The sequence below is a fragment of the Bombina bombina genome, chromosome 10 (genome assembly GCF_027579735.1).
Source record: "Bombina bombina isolate aBomBom1 chromosome 10, aBomBom1.pri, whole genome shotgun sequence".
NCBI classification, from domain to species: Eukaryota; Metazoa; Chordata; class Amphibia; order Anura; family Bombinatoridae; genus Bombina; species Bombina bombina.
Window position 1 is genome coordinate 65,086,593 of NC_069508.1, and position 23,937 is coordinate 65,110,529.

Sequence of the window (23,937 nt, forward strand, 5' to 3'; positions counted from 1 at the left end):
AAAGTGGCTGGAAGCGATCAGGATCGCTCCCACCGCTTGAAACCCCTGAGGATGTGCAAGGTATGTCCTTGGTCGTTAACTGACATTTTTTGTAGGACGTACCCTGTACGTTCTTGGTCGTTAAGGGGTCAAAGAGACACTGAACCCAAATTTTTTTCTTTCATGATTCAGAAAGGGGATGCAAACTTTCTAATTTACTCCTATTATCAATTTTTCTTCATTTTCTTGCTATCTTTATTTGAAAAGCAAGAATGTAAGTTTAGAAGCCGGACCATTTTAGGTTCACAACCTGGGTTGTGCTTGCTGATTGGTGGCTAAATGCACCCACCATTAAACAAGTGCTGTCCAGGGTCTCAACCAAAAATTGGCTGGCTCCTTAGATTAGATGCCTTCTTTTTTAAATACAGATAGCAAGAGAACAAAGACAAATTGATAATAGGAGTAAATTAGAAAGGTGCTTAAAATTGTATGCTGTATCTGAATCATGAAAGAAAAAATTGGGGTTAGTGTCCCTTTAATATATGTACTTAAAGGGACATGAAACCCTAAAATGTTCTTTAGTGATTCAGACAGATCATACAATTTAAAAAAAGTTTTCAATTTACTTCTATTATCAAATTTGCTTAGATCCCATGATTTTCTTTGTTGAAGAGATATCTAGGTAGGTTCTGGAGCAGTAAATGGCAGGAAATAGTGCTCTTGTAAATGAATACCATTCTTTCAAAACTGTTGCCATATAGTGCTCCTTAAATGGGCGCACTCCTGAGCTTACGTCCCTGCCTTTCAACAAAAGATACAAAGAGAACCAAGACAATTCGATAATAGATGTAAATTAGAAAGTTGATAAAAATTGCATGCTCTGTGTAAATTCCAAGATATTTTTGGGGGGTTTAATATCCCTTTAAAGGGGTATTGAAAGTATTATTATTAAAGTAGTGTAATAAAATATTAAAAATAATCTTTAAGATTTAGAGGGACGTTAAATACCTCCGAACAAGCTATTTGAGAAAGCCCGATCGGAATCGGGGGAAACGCGTCAGGCATCCGCTAAAGGATTCAAGGGAAAGCAGTTAAGAGTACTGTCTAGCACCAGGGGGACAACGACTTGGGCAACAGGATCCGGAACACCGCTGCCCAACAGTCCTTGTTTGGAACGGAGAGGAGAGGGACCATCTATTTCCCTGGTGCCACAGGAGCTGCATAAATCCCAAGAGCATATGCTCTCAATGCAGAACTTTGTTTTTAATCTAGTAAGTGTTGTTCATTTGTGTGTCTCATCAGTATAATAAAACTCTACACTTGAATTCTGCCCTGTGCGCCTGTCTTTTTCTTCTTTTATTTGAAATTATACTGAAACTAGCAGGACATTAAATTTGTATGCACAGCTGATAATAACATATTAATATTTATTAGCTGATAGGAACAATGCGTACAGCTGTGTTATTGGGTTAGAACAATTCTCTACAAACAGAAATTTTTATTTCTTATTTTAAATGCAGTAAACTCAGTACTGTATAATATTTTTTCAATAAGATATCGGTCTATAATTTCCTACTTCAGAAGCTTTAACCCCCTTCAATACCAAGCCAGCTTGAACAGATCAGCCATAAGAGATTAAAATATCCTCAATCATGTGCATTTTAGTATAGATCGGTGTGCTTACAAAAGGATCTTAGAAAAAAACAAATATTTAATGCAAACAGGAAGAAGTTTATTGACTTTTAATTACAACCATTACTGAAGACACTCTATCCTATCTCAGAGATACAATGGATACAGATTAGAAGGGTTACTATGGAAGATGGTTTTTACTGGATAAGGTGTAAGGTTTCATCACTTTACTCAAGCATACAAATGATAATGGAATAAAGGCACTGCTTATACTGTGGTATATTCTATCCATCCATGTAGATTTGTTATCTTATTTATTTTTCTTATGTGTGGAATAATAATAACAATGAAGATAATGTCATCAAATATTTAAGATACATAGATGACATTTTCATTTGTTAGAAAGGAGACAACATTTTAGAACATTTTATCCAATTTCTTAATCATATGGATTTTAATATGAAATTTGTCGGAACTGAAATAGTATGTTTTGTAATAATAAGAGAGTAATTACTTATTACCATAAGATAAGCGATACAATTTTTTTTAACTGCTAAACATTTGTATAGAAATCCAACATATTGTTTGGGTAGTTCCAACATATTATACAAGGGAAGGGGACTATTATGATTAATTTTATCTTTATTTTCTTTTAAAATTGTGGACAAAGACTTTCTAATATAAAGACATACTCAGATCTTGTTTACAAAGAGTTTTACAGATGCTTTACTTGAACACATAAATCTTTAATGGAAAAAAAAGACTATCTAATTTATAAATACCCCATGTGCCTTCCCTCTAAAGATTCAAATATCAATATTTCTTCTGATTGGTTGACATAACTAACGGACTGGAGTTCTGATTATAGATCTGGTTTATAACCTATTCATTCTTCGGGTCTGTGAGAAGGTAATCATATTATATGTTGGCATGTGAGAATCATTCTAAAAAAAGATCAGCTATATGGAGGAAAAAGATACCACTAGAATCATGGAACACCTTTTGTAAGAGACATGATACACTACAATTTTCTCTCTCCTATCTAAAAGGGGGGGGGGGGGGAATAAATGTATTACGGTGCTTTGGTTTTCTTAAAAACTGATGTTCTGATTCTAAGTCAACATTTTACTGTGGGAGTTGCCCTTGTCAGCCAGTAGAAAGTAGAGTCCCAGGACTCAGCTGCACACAATTGTGCTCCTGATAGTTTCACCTTAAATATAAACATCTTTTACTTGGCCTTTTTTAAATATATTTAACTGTTGTTCTTTCATCTCTGTGATAGAATATAAATAGGAAATGTGTTCCATTCATTATTTTACAGTTTCTGTAACATCTGATACTGAAACTGGGAGTTTTTGTACATTTTTTACAAGACTGAAAAGAAAAAAGTAGGTTTATTCAGCTCTTCTTTTTTATGGTAACGCCAATCAACCCCCGGTTCTAATGAACATGTTTTTCAATAATCAGAAACTCTTCTGGAAATTGTTTGTCACAGAAGAAAATATCCAAAATAGAGTAACATTGCAGGAACACATTTAAGCACTAAATGGAATATACTCACAGAAGGAGCATAACATTCAGCTTTTTATTGAAGAAGTCTTCAAACTGTATATACTGTACATCAAATATGATCATCTTGAATGAAAAATGCTGCTCAGTAAAAGAAAGCCAACTTTACTTTCAATTTAAAAAGCTCTACTGTTTTCAGTGGATACAACTACCTTAAAAAAAAAAAAAACAACAATAATCACTAACAACATTTATACTTTATATATAGAGAAGTTTGCCATATTGCCACTTTAAAGGAGGAAGAAAAATACATCTGTCAGGGTTCCTTTAATGGAACAATATACAATATACAAAACAGCCCGTGACATATGTATTTTTCATGTGTCCTCCCTTAAAGCGGCAATATGACAACCCTATATATAAGTATTTGCCTCATCTACCATTTACACTTCTCCACATGTGAATGGGGTTTAAACAGAGTGCCATTAGGCTAACCATTTGTAATAGGATATCACTCATTAAGTGTAATTAGATTATAACATTAAAAATCATGGACAATATTCTAATTATCCATTACTTCCTGTCACAGACCTACAAGGAGGCTGGGGTCTCTACAGGAAGCTTATCCATCATTATTTTATAAAATGTATAGAGTTGGTTTAGTATTAAGTAAATAGACTAAAAAGGGAGCCAGATTTGCTCATGCTCAGAACTGGCAGAATGCAACTTAAGTTTCAATAATGTCTCCACTCATCTCCCTGAGGGTAGGGGATACAGTGAGAATTTCTAAGTGCTCATTTTGCAAGAAAATAAGTAAGTTGTGTGCTGGGTTTTTTTTTATGTTTCTTTTGATTCATATTTGTTTTAGCTTTTTTTTCCTTTAAAACATACAATTGTTTGTTGTAAACATATAAAAAAACAAACAGCAACCAATCAGCAAACAGGTACAATTAGAAAGAACCAATCAATAAACAAAGCATGAAGTATAGCAGTTCCCTCTCAGGTACACTTACAGAGTTTTACATTACACATATTTTCATGAGCCAAACTTAATTTATAAGTGTATATTTATTGCTAAATATGCTACACTGTTTGCTATTTATTGTATTATTCAGCTGAGTGACATATTAAAATAACATGAAGGAAAAAAAAGAAGAAAAAAGAACGATCCTCCATGTAAAATACAAATAATCATTAACACAATAAGATGTGCAGTTATTGAGAATATACAGGATATATTGATTTTTGCAATGTGTTTCTAGTCTCTGCAACATTGAAATGTGTAGGAGAAATCTGTGAAGCTCCCCCCACCTCTTAGTGGAGTGCCACATAAAATTAGAGCTGTGACAGTGAAAGTAATGAATATGCTGACAGCTGTCCTGATATGTGTGCAGTGTGTGCGACAAGCAGAGCAGAAATGATCCCCTAATGTGTGAGCCAATAGGAAACCCAGGATACAGTTTCTTGACTAACCGAGCTATAATTAGAATGGGTACTAGGAAACTGCAGCTAACAAGCTGCCCACTTTGCACTCTGTAAATGTTAGACATTTTTTAATGTAGTTTAATGATGTTAGATATATTTTTTTTAACATTTTATTACAAGGATCTTAGGGCCGACCCAGTCGGCATTAGCCAGTTGGCTATGCAATATATTCTGGGAGCTAAGGAGTTAAAACCTCTTACTCAGATTAACCCTCAAGCTTCTATTCATTTTCATATATTCATAGTAATAATATCAAAGATTTTCAAAATCTCTTACTCTCAAAATTTATACCTCCTCATCTGAATTCTGTTTCATAAATCTGCAACTCCGTCACATATTTCCAAACATTGGAACCCTCAGATGTTGATGCAGGTTCAGGGCACAGTCCCAGCAATTCAGGGCAGAGACTGGCTGATCCATCAACAGAGATGGATACAACTGATAACTGGCTTTGGGTGTAGTTGGGCAAGGGTGGTCCCCAGTCACAAAGAAAATATGAAAAGTGCGAGCAGAGCGTCCAACCTGCAACACACAAGCGTAATGTAGGATATGCGGAAGCCCTGCAGCTATGTAGATTAAGTATATATATATATATATATATATATATATATAAGACATGTGCACAGCGAAAAAATTTGGTTCGGATCGATTCGAATTCGGATACATTTGAATGTATTTGTTTCGGATTCATTTGGATTTGAATAAATTCAGATGTATTCGGATGTATTTGTTTTGGATTTAATTTGTAGATTCAGAAGTTTGGTATGTGTTATGTTGATTCAGATGGTTCCAAGTTACACAAACGGAATTATTTCACTGTTCTATCTCACTAATTCGAATGTAACAAATAAATCCAAACTAATTTGGATTTATTTGTTACAAATGCATTCGGATTAGTTTAGTTTCGTTGCTAGGGTAATTCGGAAATTAAAATCCATTTGAATCTCCCAATTTGGCGAATTCATCCAAATTTCGATTTGAAATTAAACACATATTATATATATATATATATATATATATATATATATCAAAATCAAATGAAGATGAAAGGCGCACTCCCACTCGCTTTTGAAATAAGGACCAGGGTACAACAAATTCCAAATACCACAGTCCAATGATTGCACTCTCTGGATTTAATTCACAGCAACCTTTATTGTGAACGTTTTTGGAGTATTCACTCCTTCCTCAGACGTCTGGGTCTGAGGAAGGAGTGAATGCTCCGAAAACGTTCACAATAAAGGTTGCTGTGAGTTAAATCCAGAGAGTGCAATCATTGGACTGTGGTATATATATATATATATATATATATATATATATATATATATATATATATATATATATATATATATATATATATAAATCTGCATAAGATTGTATAGTGGTTTGCACTTAGCTTTTATAGTGTTGATATACTTTACTGTCCTTGCACTTGTTTTTTTATAGATTTTTGATATTATTGTCAGTGCAGTGTGTTCTTCAAGTAATCACAATCACAAAATGCCCAGGATTGGTGACAACATTTTTTTTGTAAGTTTAGGAATGAAATTGCAGGTTTATCATGGATGCTTTTTATTATTTTTTACAATAAAAGTTACATTTTAACTTCATCCTCTACTAATGTCTCCTGGGTTTTCGTTGGTTTATTAAGTTTGTGTAACTGTGGAATTCGATAAGTGAAAATGTGTTGTTAAGTATCAAAAATTTGGATTGTGACCAGCTAAACAGGACTTGCACGTTTTAAGTACAGGGCGATTTTTCAGCAAAACCAAAAATGAGAAAATTGCTGCTGATAAAAAGTGAAAGAGGCTAATTGTGATTGGGTCAACATTGTAAAGGCTTTTCTACAGCCATTAAAATTTAAAAGTAGGGCAGCTCTAAAGGAAATGTGGCCAATTATACTACAATATAATCAACCAATGGTATAATTAAAGGGATGTGAAATCAAAATGTTTTCTTTCTTGATTCAAATAGAGCATGCAATTTTAAGCAACTTTCTATTTTACTTCTATTACTATATTTTCTTAATTCTCTTGGTATCTTTTGTTAAAGAGCAGGGGTGTAAGCTTAGTAGCGTCCATGTGGCTGGTCCACTATATGGCAGCAGTTTTGCAAGAATCCATTTGCAAGAGCACTAAATGGCAGCACTATTTCCTGCCATGTAGTTTAGACATCTACCTAGGTATCTCTTCAACAAAGAATATCAGGAATCATGCTAATTTGATAATTAAAGTAAATTGGAAACTTTTTTTAAAATTGCATTCTCTATCTAAATCACAAAAGAAGATCTTTGGGTTTCATATCTCTTTAAAAAAGTAAAAGGAATTGTTTTTTCACTGCATATGTACTACAAATTCATTTTGGCAACACAGATAAAACGAAAAGAATGTTCAGCTCTTAACATGAATATTCTACATTCTGTAGATAACAGTATGCACACACATTCCTCAGCACTGTTAGTAAAGCTATCGGCCATGCAAAGGTTTCTCACAAAGTCGTATATAGGTGACATTTGGCAAAGTCGGACTTTGGGAATCCAATTACTTTTTCTTTTACAAGATTCAATACGCAAGTAAATCTGCTGCCAATCATTTACTGTTGTTTAGTGGGAGAATATAGATTTAGGGGCTGTATGGAGCTTGATGCCCCTTGTTTGATGCCGGAAAAACAGAAGTTATGAAGCAGCGGTCTAAAGACCGCTACTCCATAACTTGTCCGCCTGCTCTGAGGCTGCGGACAGAAATCAACCTGATCGAATACATGTATATGCTGTCAGCATTTATCGATGTGCGGCGGACATGATACACTACATTGTATCATGTCTGCTCGCACATTAATAAATATACCCCTTAGTGTTCTATTATTTTAGACATTGAAAGACATCCCTAAAAGTTTATTCTAGTCTAAAACAGTTTGTTTCAATTAGTAAGGGATTAAACACGCATAGGGTACAGATTACAAGTGGCTCGCTAATTTCCCCCTCCCCCACTCAAGCGATAACTGCGCTCAGAGTAAAAAATTAGCACATCCGCATTAGCATGCATATTACAAGTTGAAAGTAAAAAGGTAGCGCGCTAACTTCAGTACTTCAGATATTGTGATCGCGCTAACTCCTCCTCCCAATAGACTTCTATGGGGCATGCTGAAGAAATGCCTTTTAGTTATCACCCGTGCGCTAACTAAACATTGCACTAGATCATCTGCGCTAAAGTCGAAGGTGCATTAGGAATTCCTATGTTCTTCACATAGAAGAAAGGTTATTTTTATTTTAAATATATATATATATATGGGCCTATTTACCAATGTGCGAGCGGACATGATACGAAGTAGCGTATCATGTCCGCTGCACATCGATAAATGGCGACAGCGATTTATCATTGCACCAGCAGTTCTTATGAACTGCTGGTGCAATGCCGCCCCCTGCAGATTTGAGGACAATCGGCCTCTAGCGGGGGGTGTCAATCAACCAGATCGTATTCGATCGGGTTTATTTCTTTCCGCCGCATCAGAGCAGGCAGACAAGTTATGGATAAATATGCCCCATAGTGTTCAAAAGTTTGTGGTCACTTAGAAATGTCTTTGTTTACATGTATATTTATGTGTTTATAGGTGTATATATGTATATATGTGTGTACGTACATATTTACACATATAAACACATAAATACACACATATATATATAAATAGATGGATGGGTGGATAGGTAGATTCGTATACACATATTTAGACTTGTATACTGAGCCCTTCCCAGTCAGACAACATGCCATATATCATATCCCTTTTTAACCCTTTCAAAACCTTTTATCAATATTTAAATTACATTTTTTAATAAAAAGTGTATAAATGAGTAAATGGATGTAATAGTTTATTTTAATATGTTTTTGATGTGTTTTGTGCAACTTTTATTTCTTTTTAACCCTTACATTCAAGTTGTGCTAAATTTTGCAGTTTTGGCTTTCACTCGAGCGCAAACTATAACTTTCAACTTGTAATATGAGCTCAAGTTAGTGTGTTTGCGATCCCCATTGAAAGTATAGGTTGCTCTAGAGCGATGTTGGACACGCTAACCCTTCTCAGGTAAATGCGATTTACCACAGACTTGTAATATCAAGCTGTTTTATATTCCTTTAATGGGAGTTCATTAATATTCTTTATGTGAAGGAGAGACGCTTACTTTACAGTACAGGGCTCAGTGTAATAAGCTGATGATTTCTCTCCATGCCAATGGTTTTTGTTTTAGAATCGGACCCTAAATATTGTCCATTGTGCATATATGGAGACAAGGAGGCCTTAATGTAAAGAGAAATACATAATATTAGCAGATCTGCTATGTCTACATGTTCAGACGATGTATATGGGCATATTCTTGAAAATAATGGAACGAGGCTTCAATCAGCAAAAACAGCTATTTCATATACAAAAATAAACCAAATGAGCAATTTCACATACATTTTATACTCTACAGCTAATATAACAAAATATTGGAAACACATTAGGAGGAAAGTAATTTTTTTTACAAAGTCCCTTTAACTTATATAAGAAATGCAAACATATGTTAAATGTTTGGCAAACATTAAACATTAACTTACAGGGGATAAAGTTTCTTTTTTTTCCTGTTTCCTATTATTAAATATAACAGTCAAATATACATGTGCCAACAAAAAAATTTGTTTATCATAGACTTCCAACATAAATCAAAGGAATAAATATTTAAATGTACTATTATGTTAACGTTAAATATTCAATTTCTAGATTACATTCACCATTCAAATGTTAACATTTGTTCTATAGAATAAGAAACATTTGGAAATTGTAACATTCACCCATCTCAAATGATGAGAGATATTCAGAATTGTATTATGGATCAGACCTATGATTGCTCCAAAAGTCAGTACTAATAACATCTGAAAAATCCTATGCGCATACTTTGGCACACAGTGGGTTAGATTTACCAATGTCTGTCGGACATGATACGCTGTACAGCATACGCTGTCGGCATTTATCATTACACGAACAGTTCACCAGAACTGTTTGTGCAATGCTGCCCCCTGCAGATTCGCGAACAATCGGCTGCTAGCACGGGGTGTCAATTAGCCCGATCGTTTAGAATCAGGCGGATTGAAGACTGCAACCTCAGAGGCAGCGGACAAGTTATGGAGCAGCGGTCTTTAGACCGCTACTTCATAACTGCTATTTCCAGGGAGCCTGAAGGCTCGCGCAGGGAAAAAGGGCCATTCGGCCCTTGTTAAATCAACCTCAGTGTGTGTACCTGACAGAAGAGTGTGTGTGGTTGACTGAAAGCATCTGCATTTCACATGAAATGACAAATGTGGCATGTTTAAAACTTTAGTAGTGGTAGACTGCTAACCAGACCAGCACCTGTTTAAAAGGAACACTAAAGTAAAAATTTAACTTTTATTATTCAGATAATACACACAATTTTAAACAACTTTTCAATTCACTTCCATTATCTAAATATGCACAATATTTGTATATGCTTGCTTTCTGAGGCAACAGCTCCTACTGAGCATGTGCAAGAATTCACAGAATATATGTTTATGCATTTTGTGATTGGCTGATCACTGTCACATGATACAGGGGGATGGAAAATGGAATTAACAATGAACTTTGTCAGGAAAAAAGATCTACTATTTATTTGAAATTCAGACTAAGTGCTTTTGCATTGTCTTTTTATTATTCATGTGTTGATTGTGCAAATCTACTGTAATTAATGGTCCTTTAAAGGAAGAAACTTACTTGTTTTTCATGTCCAGAGGCAGACTGCCCACACAATAGTTTGTTATGTAATTATATGAAATAACATGTTACCAAATGTAAATGAGAAGGACTTGGGAGTTATAGTAGACTTACAGACTTAGCAACAAGATGAAATGTCAGTCAGCAGCTGTCATGTATAAAAAAGGGTTTCAATTCCCATGATAAAAATATAATTTTGCCTCTATACCAATCCATAGTAAGAGCCCACCTTGAATATGCAGCATAGTTTTGGGCACTGCTTTTCAATAAGGACATTATAGAACTAGTAAAATTGCAGAGGAGAGGGACAAAATTGATAAGGGGAATGGAAGATTCACATTTTAATTAAGGCTGGAATGGTTACAGATATTTAACACTGATAAAGAGGCACCTCAGAGGGCATATAATTACGTTAAGCTCTAGAGCCCAGCTGTAATAGAAATCACCTTCATGCAAGGTGTTCTACAACACTTGGCAACTCACGGGCAGGGCCTTATACCCACTCATTTGATCTAGTATTGCCTCTTCTAAATGTTACTATTGTATATGATATAGCACTGCTGATTCTGTTGGCACTCTATGATAATAATCATAATAATAATAATACATTATTCAAATATATACATGGCCCATCAGCAAGTATCAGCTGTCAGTTGACCTGTTTATCCGTAGAACTGTATAAAGGACAAGAGGTCATCCATTGAGGTTTGAAGAACAGAGATTTCTACTTCAGCAGTGTAATGGGTTCTTTACATTAAGAACAATAAGGATGTGGAATTCTGTGCCTAATGAGATTGTTTTGCCAAATTCAGATGTTTTAAAAAAGGACCGTATGTCTTCTTTGGCAAAGCAGGATGCATGAAGATAAAATAGTTAGTGCTGACAGTATAGTAGATTGTTGATCCAAGAAGATATGTGATTGCCACTTTGGTGTCAAGAAGGGTATTTATTTTTTATTTTTGAAGCACAATTGGAAATCACTTCAGTTATTTTTTCCCCCCTCTTTTTAGATCAACAGTAGTAACAGGAATGTGTGAAAGTTTGGACTTGATGGACTTGAGTCTTTTTATTCACACTATGGGGTAGATTTAACAATATGCGGGCGGACATGATACGCTGTCGGCATTTATGATTGCACAAGCATTTAGTGTGAAATGCTTGTGCAATGCCACTCCCTGTACATTCGCGGCCAATCGGCCCCTAGCAGGGGGTTTCAATCAACCCGATCGTATCTGATCGGGTTGATTGCTGTCTGCTGCCTCAGAGGTAGCGGACGAGTTAAAGGATTACAAACTTTTACTAATTTTAGTCAATAAAAACCACATATAATAATTAACATGTATAAAGTAAAACGTACTGACCTATAAATGTTGAAAAACGAAGCCGCATAACGTTAGAAAAAGCATCTTTATTTTCGGACGATTACGTCATAATATCCAGCCCACAATTTTCGTGACTATGTCTTTGAAAACTATAACCAATCCTATTTGGTGTTTATGCATCTCATTAGCAGCTAAATTAGTCTTCATTCGCATTCGCACAAAATCGTGTGAATTGTTCATGCGCATTTTCAATTATTGAAGACGAATTTACCCTCAGCGATATTGGAACCACGCTTGCGCATTTGAGACTAAAATTGATGCAATCGGTGCTCCAGGCTTTCTACGTACAATAGAAAGACTATTAGCCTTCAGCTGGATCTTCTGATGTACGATCGATCGAGCGGGTCTACTATGTTACAGGCAGTCTTTCATGGAGTGACATTTGCGTTGACATAGCGCAATCTTGCGCATGCGCAGATAGAATTTTCTGCGCCATATTCAAACTGCAATTATCAGCCAGGATTACAGAGGAGATAAAGATACCCACGGAGTGGTTTTGGAAAAAAAATAATTTCTGAAAGAAGATTACGACGATAGGGTAAGATCTCATAATGAGATCCTATTGAGAATATGATTATTTTATATAGTTAGTTCGTAACAAGCATTGTTAAAATTTGCTTACAGTGGCCCTTTAAGGAGCAGTGGTCTTATGACCGCTACTTCTTAACTTACAATTCCGGCGAGCCGGAAAGTACGGAGGTAGATAGCAGCATCCGCTGCTTGGTAAATCTACCCCCATATTACTATGTAACTATTTAATAATGAGGGGTATAATGTACAATAAAATACAATTATAATAGGTAGGAATATGCTTCAAATCAAGAATTTAAACCTAGGTTCTAGCTGCTGATTGGTGGCTGCAAATATATTCCGATTGTCATTTGTTTACCCATGTGCTCAGTTAGTAACCATTAGTGCATTGCTTCTCCTTCAACAAAGCATACCAAGAGAATGAAGCAAATTTGATAATAGAAGTAAACTGGAAAGTTGTTTAAAATTGTATGTTCTACCTAAATCAATACAAATGTTGGGTTTCTTGTCCCTTTAAGAAGGCAGCAAAACATCAGATGCATCTTCTGATTGTCCGACTTAGCAGTTAATAGCAACTGCATAATGACTATGGGGCCTATTCCGAATGGAGCTTGATGCCCCGGGTTTCCAAAGACCGCTGCTCCATAACCTGTCCGCCTGCTCTGAGACAGCGGACAGATATCACCGGAAATCAACCCGATCCAATACGATCGGGTTGATTGACACCCCCTGCTAGCGGCTGATTGACCGCGAATCTGCAGGGGGCAGTATTGCACCAGCAGTTCACCAAAACTGCTGGTGCAATTATAAATGCCGACAACGTATGCTGTCGGAATTTATCGATGTGCAGTGGACATGATCTGCAATATCGAATCATGTCCGCTTGCACGTTCTTAAATAGGCCCCTATATATCTGTGTGTACATATGTGTATATATATATATATACGTGTGTGTGTGTGTATATATATATATATATATATATATATATATATATATATATATATATATATATATATATATATATATATATATATATATATATATACACACACAGTATATATACACTATATATATATTCAAATACTTGCCAGTATGGATGGAAATAATGCAAAATCTTTGGGATTTTTTTAGACCTCATATTTAAATGTAGGTATCTCTCCTTCACATCAAGATCACTGTATATAGTGAGATAAATATCTTTTAATTTCAAATTTGTGCTTCTTACATTTTTTTAGGGACCTCTCCATACTGAAGAGATGTCTTAGATCATCTCACTTGAGCGGAGAGCTTTTGAATATCAGCTTCTGAGAGGAAGTATATTTGTTTCACTCAGGAATTCAGTGCACATGCAGTAAACTTTAACAGTACTTTTATGCTTGGAGCAATAGCGGACCTACTCAACAGAGGGCCCTGGTGCAAAAAACGTTTAGGACCCGCCCAAATGTGACTCAGTAGTAAGCAATAGTAATAATATACATGGTGCTCTATTATAATGATTTTGAGGATAGACAGAGAAGAAGAACCTGCACTAATAAAAGGCTCCTCTTCATTAAGACTGTACACATTCTACACATGCCTATGTATATAGATTGGCTGCTATGGGCCCCTCCAGTCCTTGGGCCCTGGTGCAACCGTATCTGCTGCACCAATGGTAGGTCCACCCCTGGCTTGGATTCACATTATAATAGGCATTGATAGGCTATGAAATGCAATGCACAAAAATACAATAGTTACACATTTATAATAGTTTCTATATTATTTAAATGTAATATGTTTGTGTTTTGTTTGCAGAATATAGAACTTAGAGTGGAAGTGGAAAGCCTGAAACGAGAACTTCAGGAGAAGCAGCAATTTTTGGAGAAAACCTGGTATGTTGTCATGCTTGTCCTTTGTGACCGTCAAAGGTGCCTACAGAAATGTTTCCAGGAGGACAAAAACAAATCAATATATATATATATTTGTAACTGTATAACTCAAAATCCAGTTAATTTGAAATTAAGGTTCCAATTGTTGTTTGGATTCATTTTTGTCTGGGAAAGAGAAAGTTTTAGTGTCATCCACACTATTATACTTAAACTGGTGCATAATGGTTTAATTGATCATGGGATATTTTGACCCTCTCATTTGAAGAAAAAAAAAAGATGTTCTGTTATTTATAGTGGAGCCGGCCCATTTTTGGTTCAGCACCTGCTGATTGGTGGCTAAATGTAGCCACCAATAAGCAAGCACTACACAGGGTGCTGAACCAAAAATGGTCCACATCCTAAGCATACATTCCTGCTTTTTCAAATAAAGATACTAAGAGAATGAAGAAAATAGGAGTAAATTAAAAAGTTGTTTAAAATTGCATGCTCTATATGAATCATGAAAGAAGAAAAATTGAGTATAATATCCCTTTAAACCACTGTCAAATGGATTAGGAAACAGACATTTTACTTTGACAAAATAATATTCAGAAGACATTTTCTTCTTTAAAGAAGGCAATTTACATGATCTATATCAATAATTAAATTGTAACTGATGATATATAACAGGGATTCATAAAAAAATAATTCAGTACTACAATTTAGCCAAAGCAACCAGGTAGTAGGGTCGGGGAAGCATATTTGTTTTTAGTGCCACCTTGGAAGCTTGTGCCCTAGGTTTACCACCCCTGGTTTATTGGAACATTTAGAATTACACAGCTCGCTGTACTCTCAGTGTGCTCTACCCCAGGGAACACAAGTCTGCACAATGCTGCTAGGCAGCAGTTTCTAACATAGGAATAACCAGGATTTATTATAGAAGGAAATTACAAGTGCTTTAAGGGTGAATTATTTATACTTGGGGTATTATCACAAAAAATAATGAAAATGCTTATTCCTCAATCCTCATATGGAGGAGGTGCAGACCCTATGAATACAAAAATAAAAAGAATAGAAGGATGAGTGAATGTATCCTCTAAGGTATCACTCACTTAGAGATAGGGAATACAGCACACTTAATATGAATTTTTATAACCACAACTTGGCTACATAAGTTAGCTCATCAGTGCACACAATTAAAACGTATCTGAGTTAATATATCACAAAAATATTTAATAAAAATATATACATGAGCCTTAAACAAGGTATCCAGTCAAAGTATCTATTGCATTTATCCAACTCAATTTATCTTGTAAATAAGGGAAAGTTTGTGATTTCAACATAGAACTTCTAAGCATGCATGCAAGATTTTGGTTATCTGATCGGCACAAAGGTTCATAGAAGTTCATCCATGCATTAGGCATTGAAAGCCATGTGTTAGCTGATTAAAGCAAGATTAGTATGAAGCATACTGCAGTTGAGAAGCAAAACAAATAGCCCCAAATTAGACTTGCAGCTGTATAAGACTTATGTGTGTGCCTGCCACCAATAGTATATGAGAGTCTATAGGGTTACACTCCTTACTTTTCCAGAAGCGATTGTTACAACAGAGACCACCACACAGTTCAAAGTGCAAAATATTACCTTGGCGTCCCTTCTGGTCTATGTGAAAGTTGCGGCTTAGTTCTGCCTTCCTTTGACCCTTTAGGGGGGCATATACACCAAGGCAACAAGACGGCATTCGCCATGTCTCTGGGTAAAATGCCACTACGGAGTGTCCGCTTCTTCTCAAAACACTGTATTATGTTCACAGTGTTTCCTCTTTACAGCATACGTGCCGCGGCCTCAACCGCACTCTAGACTTGCTGAAGGACAGCTGGTTCTTCTAAAATGCTGCTTCTTCTAATAGTGGTGTGTGCGAATCAGTGAATCAGCTAACCAGCTTTCCTGAAGCAAGCCTAGGCACGTATGCTGTAAAGAGGAAACGCTGTGAATATAATACAGTGTTTTGAGAAGAAGCGGACATTCAGTAGTGGCATTTTACCCAGAGACGCAGCGGATGCGTACGGAGCTTGATAAATTGACCCCTTATTCTTAATCTCAAGTAGAAATGTTATACTTGCAAAAAATTCTGCCATAAAATGCTAGGTATAACATTGCTATAAATATGGCTGCAAACACTGCTGTTAGATGGCTAATGACACGTGCATGCTCCTGAGATCACTTAGGGCCTGATATTCAAAACCTCTCCACTCAGGTGAGATATTCTAAAATGACCCTCCAGCACTGCAAGATCCCTAGTGAAATTTTCAAAAGGCAGATTTTACTATACTTTTCCAAGGGGCATTCCCAGCATTTCTGTAGGTGAAGGAGAGACAAGCCCAGTGCATTATAGCCCTGCATGACATGACAGTTCTTCTGCATTTAAACTTTTTGCTTTCTATTTTATATCACTTCGCACTTTCTATTTAGTATTTTATTTTGTATGAATCAGTGTATTTTGGATTGTAATTTTACAAATTCTGATTATGCTTTCACAGTTTCTGTGTAACTTTAACAAATTAACCTTGTCGGTGATTGACAGTTGTATAAGTGAAGGGGCGGGCATTACACACTCATCAGAATGTGTAAAGATGTATACGCGCCATTGGACGAACAGATCCGTTGCCCGTATACAGAAAAAGGCATGCTGACAGCTTCTCAAGTTGAGAAGCTCTCCGCATGCTTTTTAATACATAGGGCCCCATGTGTCAGAGAGAGTTATGAACAATACAGAAGCTCAGATTTTTTATGTTAGAGGATATATGAGGAAGTATATAACAGGCTTCAAACAAAAATCTGAAAGTTGTGGAAAAGACTGAAGAGGCATTTAGGAAGTTTCTTGGGATGATTAGGCATTGGCTATTTGCAGAGTAATAAGAACTGTTGAAAATATAAAAAAGAAATAAAAAGTACTTATGACAGCACTCTTGCCTCACACCTTTTATTGAAAACAGGGATGGATACAGAAGCATGTACCCCTCCCCACTAGTAGAGATCAACACACAGAAACAGTGGATTCAAGTATCTAAATATTTCATTGCACCAGAAAAAGAGGAACTTACAACTAAGACCTCAAATATATCACATGATGTAATAAAACATGCTAATGTCACAAAAAATCACAAACCATATACAAAAAATAAGAATATTACATATTATAAAGTGTACTTATTATCAGAAAAAAATCAGATCCCTGAAAAATATTAAAGAAGACAAAATGTCCTTAATCAATGAATTACCATACTTTGATTACAGAGAAAACACTCCTACACGATCCGTGATCCATAAAGTGATCCAAAGGGAGCACAAAGTCCAATCCGTATGCGATCAACTGTTGGCACTGAAAATGTTCTCTTGCAGAGACTATGTGGCAGACAAAGTACAAGGTCTAGATATATTACACCTAATAAGAACTGTTGGAAGAGAAATAAAGAACTTGATTCTAGGGACTATGGAACATTAATGGTGCAATGCCTGTAGGTGCCCAGCAATGTACAGTGAATGTGTCCTAGAAATGAGATGTCAAGAAGTTGCTACAGAAGTAATAGAAGCAGTCAGTGAATTATAGGTTTGTTTTTGAAGATTTTTATTAAAATTATTATTAACCTATTTGCATTTAAAGCCAGTTGCCTTAAAGGGACTTTATGATCTGACTTTGTCCCAAAATTATAAACCATGAATCAAATTTCAGATTATTTGATATGAGATGTTTGTTAAGACTAGGGCATCTATTTATTAAGCCGTCAACCGCAAATATGCTGGAATTCCGCAGCGTATTTGTGGCGAGCCTGATTCCCCTTATTTATCAAAGGCTACAGACCGGCAAAAGTAGAATTTTGTGACGTAACATATGATCCGCCGGTCAAAGTACGACACAGATTGATGCTTACGTCACTACAGATGTTCCGAATGCAAATTTGGCACTATCTGACTACTTTTGTAAGTTAACAAATTTCTACCAGGTATGCTCGCCACTATTCCGGCCCAGCGTACCTGGTTTTCAATCCGCCGCCCTGGAGGCGGCGGATGCCATAGGAATCAATGGGAGTCTGAAAGCAGCGAAAGCTTATGTTCGCTGCTGCCCGATATCCCATTGATTCCTATGGTAATGTTTACACCTAACATGTACCCCAAGTCTAAACACCCCTAATCTGCCCCCCCCTACACCGCCGCCACCTACATTATACTTATTAACCCCTAATCTGCCGTCCCCAACGTCGCCGCCACTATATTAAATTTATTAACCCCTAAACCTAAGTCTAACCCTAACACCCCCTAACAAATGTAATTTAAATAAATATAAATAAAATTACTATCATTAACTACATTATTCCTATTTAAAACTAAATACTTACCTGTAAAATAAACCCTAAGATAGCTACAATATAACTAATAGTTACATTGTAGCTAGCTTAGGGTTTATTTTTTTATTTTACAGGAAAGTTTGTATTTATTTTAACTAGGTAGAATAGTTATTAAATAGTTATTAAGTATTTAATAACTACCTAGTTAAAATAAAGACAAAAGTAAATGTAAAATAAAACCTAACCTAAGTCACAATAACACCTAACCTAACTCTACAATTAAATACAATTAAATAAATGACATACAATTATCTAAAGTACAAAAAAAACACACTAAATTACAGAAAATAATAAGCAAATTACAGAAATTTTAACTAATTACACCTAATCTAATAGCCCTATCAAAATAAAAAAGCCCCCCCCAAAATAAAAAAAAACCCTAGCCTAAACTAAACTATCAGTAGCCCTTAAAAGGGCCTTTTGCGGGGCATTGCCCAAAGTAATCAGCTCTTTTACCTGCAAAAAAAAATACAAACAACCCCCCCAACAGTAAAACCCACCACCCACACAACCAACCCCCCCCAAAAAATACTAACTAAAAAAACCTAAGCTACCCATTGCCCTGAAAAGGGCATTTGGATTGGCATTGCCCTGAAAAGGGCAGTTAGCTCTTTTGCAGGCCCAAAGCCCTAACCTAAAAATAAAACCCACCAATACACCCTTAAAAACATTAACCCCCTGAAGATCGACTTACCGGGAGAGGTTTTCATCCAAGCCGGGCAGAAGTGGTCCTCCAGACGTGCAGAAGGGGTCCTCCAGACGGCAGAAGTCTTCATCCAGACGGCATCTTCTATCTTCATCCATCCGGCGCGGAGCGGGTCCATCTTCAAGACATCCGACACGGAGCATCCTCTTCGGCCGACGACTACCCGACGAATGAAGGTTCCTTTAAGTGACATCATCCAAGATGGCGTCCCTTAGATTCCGATTGGTTGATAGAATTCTATCAGCCAATCGGAATTAAGGTAGAAAAAATCCTATTGGCTGATGCAATCAGCCAATAGGATTGAAGTTCGATAGAATTGAGCCAATAGGATTGAGCTCGCATTCTATTGGCTGTTCCAATCAGCCAATAGAATGCGAGGTCAATCCAATTGGCTGATTGCATCAGCCAATAGGATTTTTCCTACCTTAATTCCAATTGGCTGATAGGATTCTATCAGCCAATCGGAATTCAAGGGACGCCATCTTGGATGACGTCACTTAAAGGACCAGTCATTCAGTCGTCGTCTGTCGGATGAAGAGGATGCTCCGCGTCGGATGTCTTGAAGATGGACCCGCTCCGCTCCAGATGAAGATGCCGCCTGGATGAAGCCTTCTGCCGGTCTGGAGGTCCTCTTCTGGCTGGATAGGATGAAGACTTCGGACCCTCTGGAGGACCACTTGTGCCCAGCTGGGTGAAGACGTCTCAAGGTAGGGTGATCTTCAAGGGGGTAGTGTTAGGTTTTTTTAAGGGGGGATTGGGTGGGTTTTAGAGTAGGGTTGGGTGTGTGGGTAGTGGGTTTTAATGTTGGGGGGGGTATTGTATTTTTTTTTTACAGGTGAAAGAGCTGATTACTTTGGGGCAATGCCCCGCAAAAGAACCTTTTAAGGGCTATTTGTAATTTAGTATAGGGTAGGGACTTTTATTATTTTCGGGGGCTTTTTATTTTATTAGGGGGATTAGATTAGGTGTAATTAGTTTAAAATTCTTGCAATTCTTTTTTTATTTTCTGTAAATTAGTGTTTTTTTCGTAATTTAGTTTATTTAATTTAATTGTAATTAATTGTAGGTAGTTTAGGTAATTAGTTTAATTATAGTGTAGTGTTAGGTTTATTTTACAGGTACTTTTGTACTTATTTTAGCTAGGTAGTTATTAAATAGTTCATAACTATTTAATAACTATTGTACCTAGTTAAAATAAATACAAAATTGCCTGTAAAATAAAAATAAACCCTAAAATGGCTACAATGTAATTATTAATTATATTGTAGCTAGCTTAGGGTTTATTTTATAGGTAAGTATTTAGTTTAAATAGGATTCATTTATTTAATTGTAGTAATTTAAGTTTGTTTTATTTGAATTATATTTAAGTTAGGGGGGTTAGATTTAGATTTAGGGGTTAATAAATGTAATATAGTAGCGGCGACGTTGGGGGCGGCAGATTAGGGGTTTAGATTAGGGGTAGTGGGCGTTATGTTACGGCGTTAGCCCATAAAACTCTTAACTACTAACTTTTAAATGCGGTAGGAGTCTTGCCAGGAGACGGTCTACCGCTCACTTTTTTAGGTGATCGTAATACCGGCGTTAGGAAAATCTCTCTCTCCCCCTCTTCTGCTCTCTATCTCCCCCCTCTCTATTTTGCGCTCTCTCTCCCCCCTCTCTTTTCATCCCTCTCTTTTGCGCTCTCTGTCCCCCTCTCTTTTGCGTTATCCCCCCTCTCTTTTGCTCTCGCTCTCTCTCCCCCTCTCTTTTGCTCTCTCTCCCCCTCTCTTTTGCTCTCTCTCTCCCTCCCCCTCTCTTTTGCTCTCTCTCTCCCTCCCCCTCTCTTTTGCTCTCTCTCTCCCTCTCTTTTGCTCTCTCTCTCCCTCTCTTTTGCTCTCTCTTCCCCTTTTGTTCTTTCCCCCCTCTCTTTTGTTCTCTCCCCCTCTCTTTTGCTTTCTCTCTTCCTGTCTTTTGCTGTCTCTATCCCCCCTCTTTTGTGCTCTCTCTCTCCCCCCTCTTTTGCCCTCTCTTTTGATCTCTCTATCCCCCTCTTTTGCTTTCTCTCTCTCTCCCCTTTCTTTTGCTCTCTTTCCCCCTCTCTTTTGCTGTCTCTCTCCCCCTCGCTTTTGCTCTTTCTCTCCCCCTCTCTTTTGCTCTCTCTCCCCCTCTCTTATGCTCTCTCTCTCCCCCTCACTTTTGCTCTCTCCCCCTCTCTTTTGTGCGCTCTCTCTCCCCTCTCTTACCCCCCTCTATTTTGCGCTCTCTCTCTCCCCTCTCTTTTGCTCTCTCTTTCTCTCTCCCTTTCTTTTGCTCTCCCCCCTCTCTTTTGCTGTCTCTCTGCCTGTCTTTTGCTCTCTCTATCCCCCCCTATTTTGCTCTCTCTATCCCCCCTCTTTTGCTCTCCCCCCTCTCTTTTGCTCTCTCCCCCCTCTTTTGCTCTCTCTCTCTCCCCCCTCTTTTGCTCTCTCTCCCCTTTATTTTGCTCTCTTGCTCCCTATCTTTTGCTGTCTCTCTCCCCCTCTCTTTTGCTCTCTCCCCCCTCTCTTATGCTCTCTCTCACCCTCTCTTTTGCTCTCTCTCCCCTCTCTGTCTCTCCCCTCTCTTTCCCCCCCTCTCTTTTGCGCTCTCTTTCCCATCTCTTTTGCTCTCTCTCCCCTTTCTCCCCACTATCTTTTGCTGTCTCTCTTTTGCTCTCTCTATCTCCCCTCTTTTGCTCTCTCTCCCCCATCTCTTTGCTGTCTCTCTCCCTCTTTTGCTCTCTCTATCCCCCCCCTCTTTTGCTCCCTCTATCTCCCCTCTTTTTTGAGCTCTCTCTCTACCCCCCCTCTTTTTTTGAGCTCTCTCTCTCTCTCTCTGACATCTGCCCTGCCTCGCCCATGCCATGCCCAGCCCCGCCCACGTCACGCCCGCCCCCGCCCCCGGTCCAGTCTACGCAACGCCCACGTCACGCCCGGCCGGCCCCGCCCCCATCACACACGGTCGTCCCAGATGCCAGCCAGGTCAGTCTTCTTGAAGGCCAAGTGTGTTTGTCCTCACGCAGTTTCTACTGCGCATGACAGCTTCGGACAAACACACTTGGCCTTTTATATAATAGGATTTACCATATCAGTCTCTGTATAGCAACCCTCTCTGGAAAATTAGTTCCGGTCGGCAATCGCCATGCACCCCTTGACCACACCCCCACTGGCACCGCACCAGATGGTCCCAGTTTCACCTCTAAAAATTATGGTAAGCCTATATATATTATACATACAGTACATATACTTTATATAAAATTCACAGTTCATTTCAGATTTGTTTTCTAATCCATGACCTAATATGATATAAATGTATATTAGTCTTTGTCAATGATACTGGTTTCATCCCTAATAAATGAAACAATATTTTGTTTACAGAAAGAGGTTTTCTTAAAAATAACATTCCTCTTTGTGTTTCCACAGAAGTTGGAACTTCTATACCCTACTAATCCACTATGAATGACATATCACTCCACACTGTCCTAAAATATCTATTTATAACTTTCAAACAGCTGCTTTGTCAGTGCTTTCAATAACAAAAAACAACTTTATTATACAATTTGCTGTAAGTTGTCACTATTGCATAGCAACATCAAATTTCTTAAAGAAACATGGTATTCAAAAAAATTCCATGATATATAGGAAAGATCAGCATTTAATCATGTTAAAAATATTTTTTGCATAGAAAAGGACAAGTAAAATTTGTTTACATTTAAAGTTAAACAGAAAGGGCATGACTGTGTGTAACTTAGTTCTTGTACTCTACTGCTCAGTGGTTCTTCGATATAAAAAAGTTAGTTTATTCAGCACATGAACACAATTTTGTTTATTTTAAACTTTGACCTAAACCTTAAAAATAGCAGCCATAAATAAGGTGTTGTATTGACTATCCTTTGGTCTCCCATCATGGTCCAACCTGACTAACAAACCTAATTTTATACCTGTGGTGACCAACCTGTTTTTCGTTACTTTGTATATTATATATTTCTATTAGGACCGTTTGGTCCGTAACCTTACTGAATATTGAAACTTGATGTTTGTGTAGGGGACCTGTGAGTCCCCCAATGTTATTTCTAACTTTTTGAAATCAAATAAAATTATTTTGAAAAGAAAAGAAAAAATAGCAGCCATGTATGTAAAATACCGGCTGGGTGACAACCCTATCTAGAGGGATTTTTCATCTATACCTTGGACAAGCATGTGGAATTCATACATTGAAGAATGTTTTGTCACTGTGCGGAATTTTAACTCACAGCTGTATCTTGCTATTTCAAAGCTGTAAGGTGGTCTTGTTTTTAATTTTATTTTATTTTCCCGAATTGTGATGTTGCGCTGAGTTTTATGTGTGTTAGTCTATTGTACATTATAACTTCTTTTTTATGTTTGCCTGTTACATTCTTACAGTAAATAAACAGTTTACATTTTTTATTTATATATGCAAAAGAGTGAATTATTTTAATAGCCTTCAGTAGAGGTAACAGGAGCTATGAGTCTAATCATGTGACTGCACCATATGATCTGATTGGTTTAGTAGTGCACTTGCGGTTTTGTCAATTAAGAAAATTAACATGCTGAACAATCAATATGTTTAGAGGTCTTGATTTTTTTAACTTAATGAAAGATTTAATTAAAGATATCTATTAGATCGATGTGTCTCACAAAAAGAGACGGTAAGGCACAAAGTTGGGGCAAAATGGTCAGAAATGTTAGAA

General features: G+C 37.0%; 1 protein-coding gene across 5 annotated transcripts in view; it reads left to right on the forward strand.

The window, feature by feature from the left end:
• The window catches only part of LOC128640657 (myomegalin), a 285,549-nt gene that overhangs the window by 33,807 nt on the left and 227,805 nt on the right, over positions 1–23,937 (forward strand). For all 5 annotated transcript variants that reach the window (XM_053693086.1, XM_053693087.1, XM_053693088.1 and 2 more), the window contains exon 2: positions 14,065–14,141. In XM_053693086.1, coding sequence (XP_053549061.1) covers positions 14,065–14,141 — 77 coding nt within the window. The remainder of the gene's footprint in view (positions 1–14,064; positions 14,142–23,937) is intronic.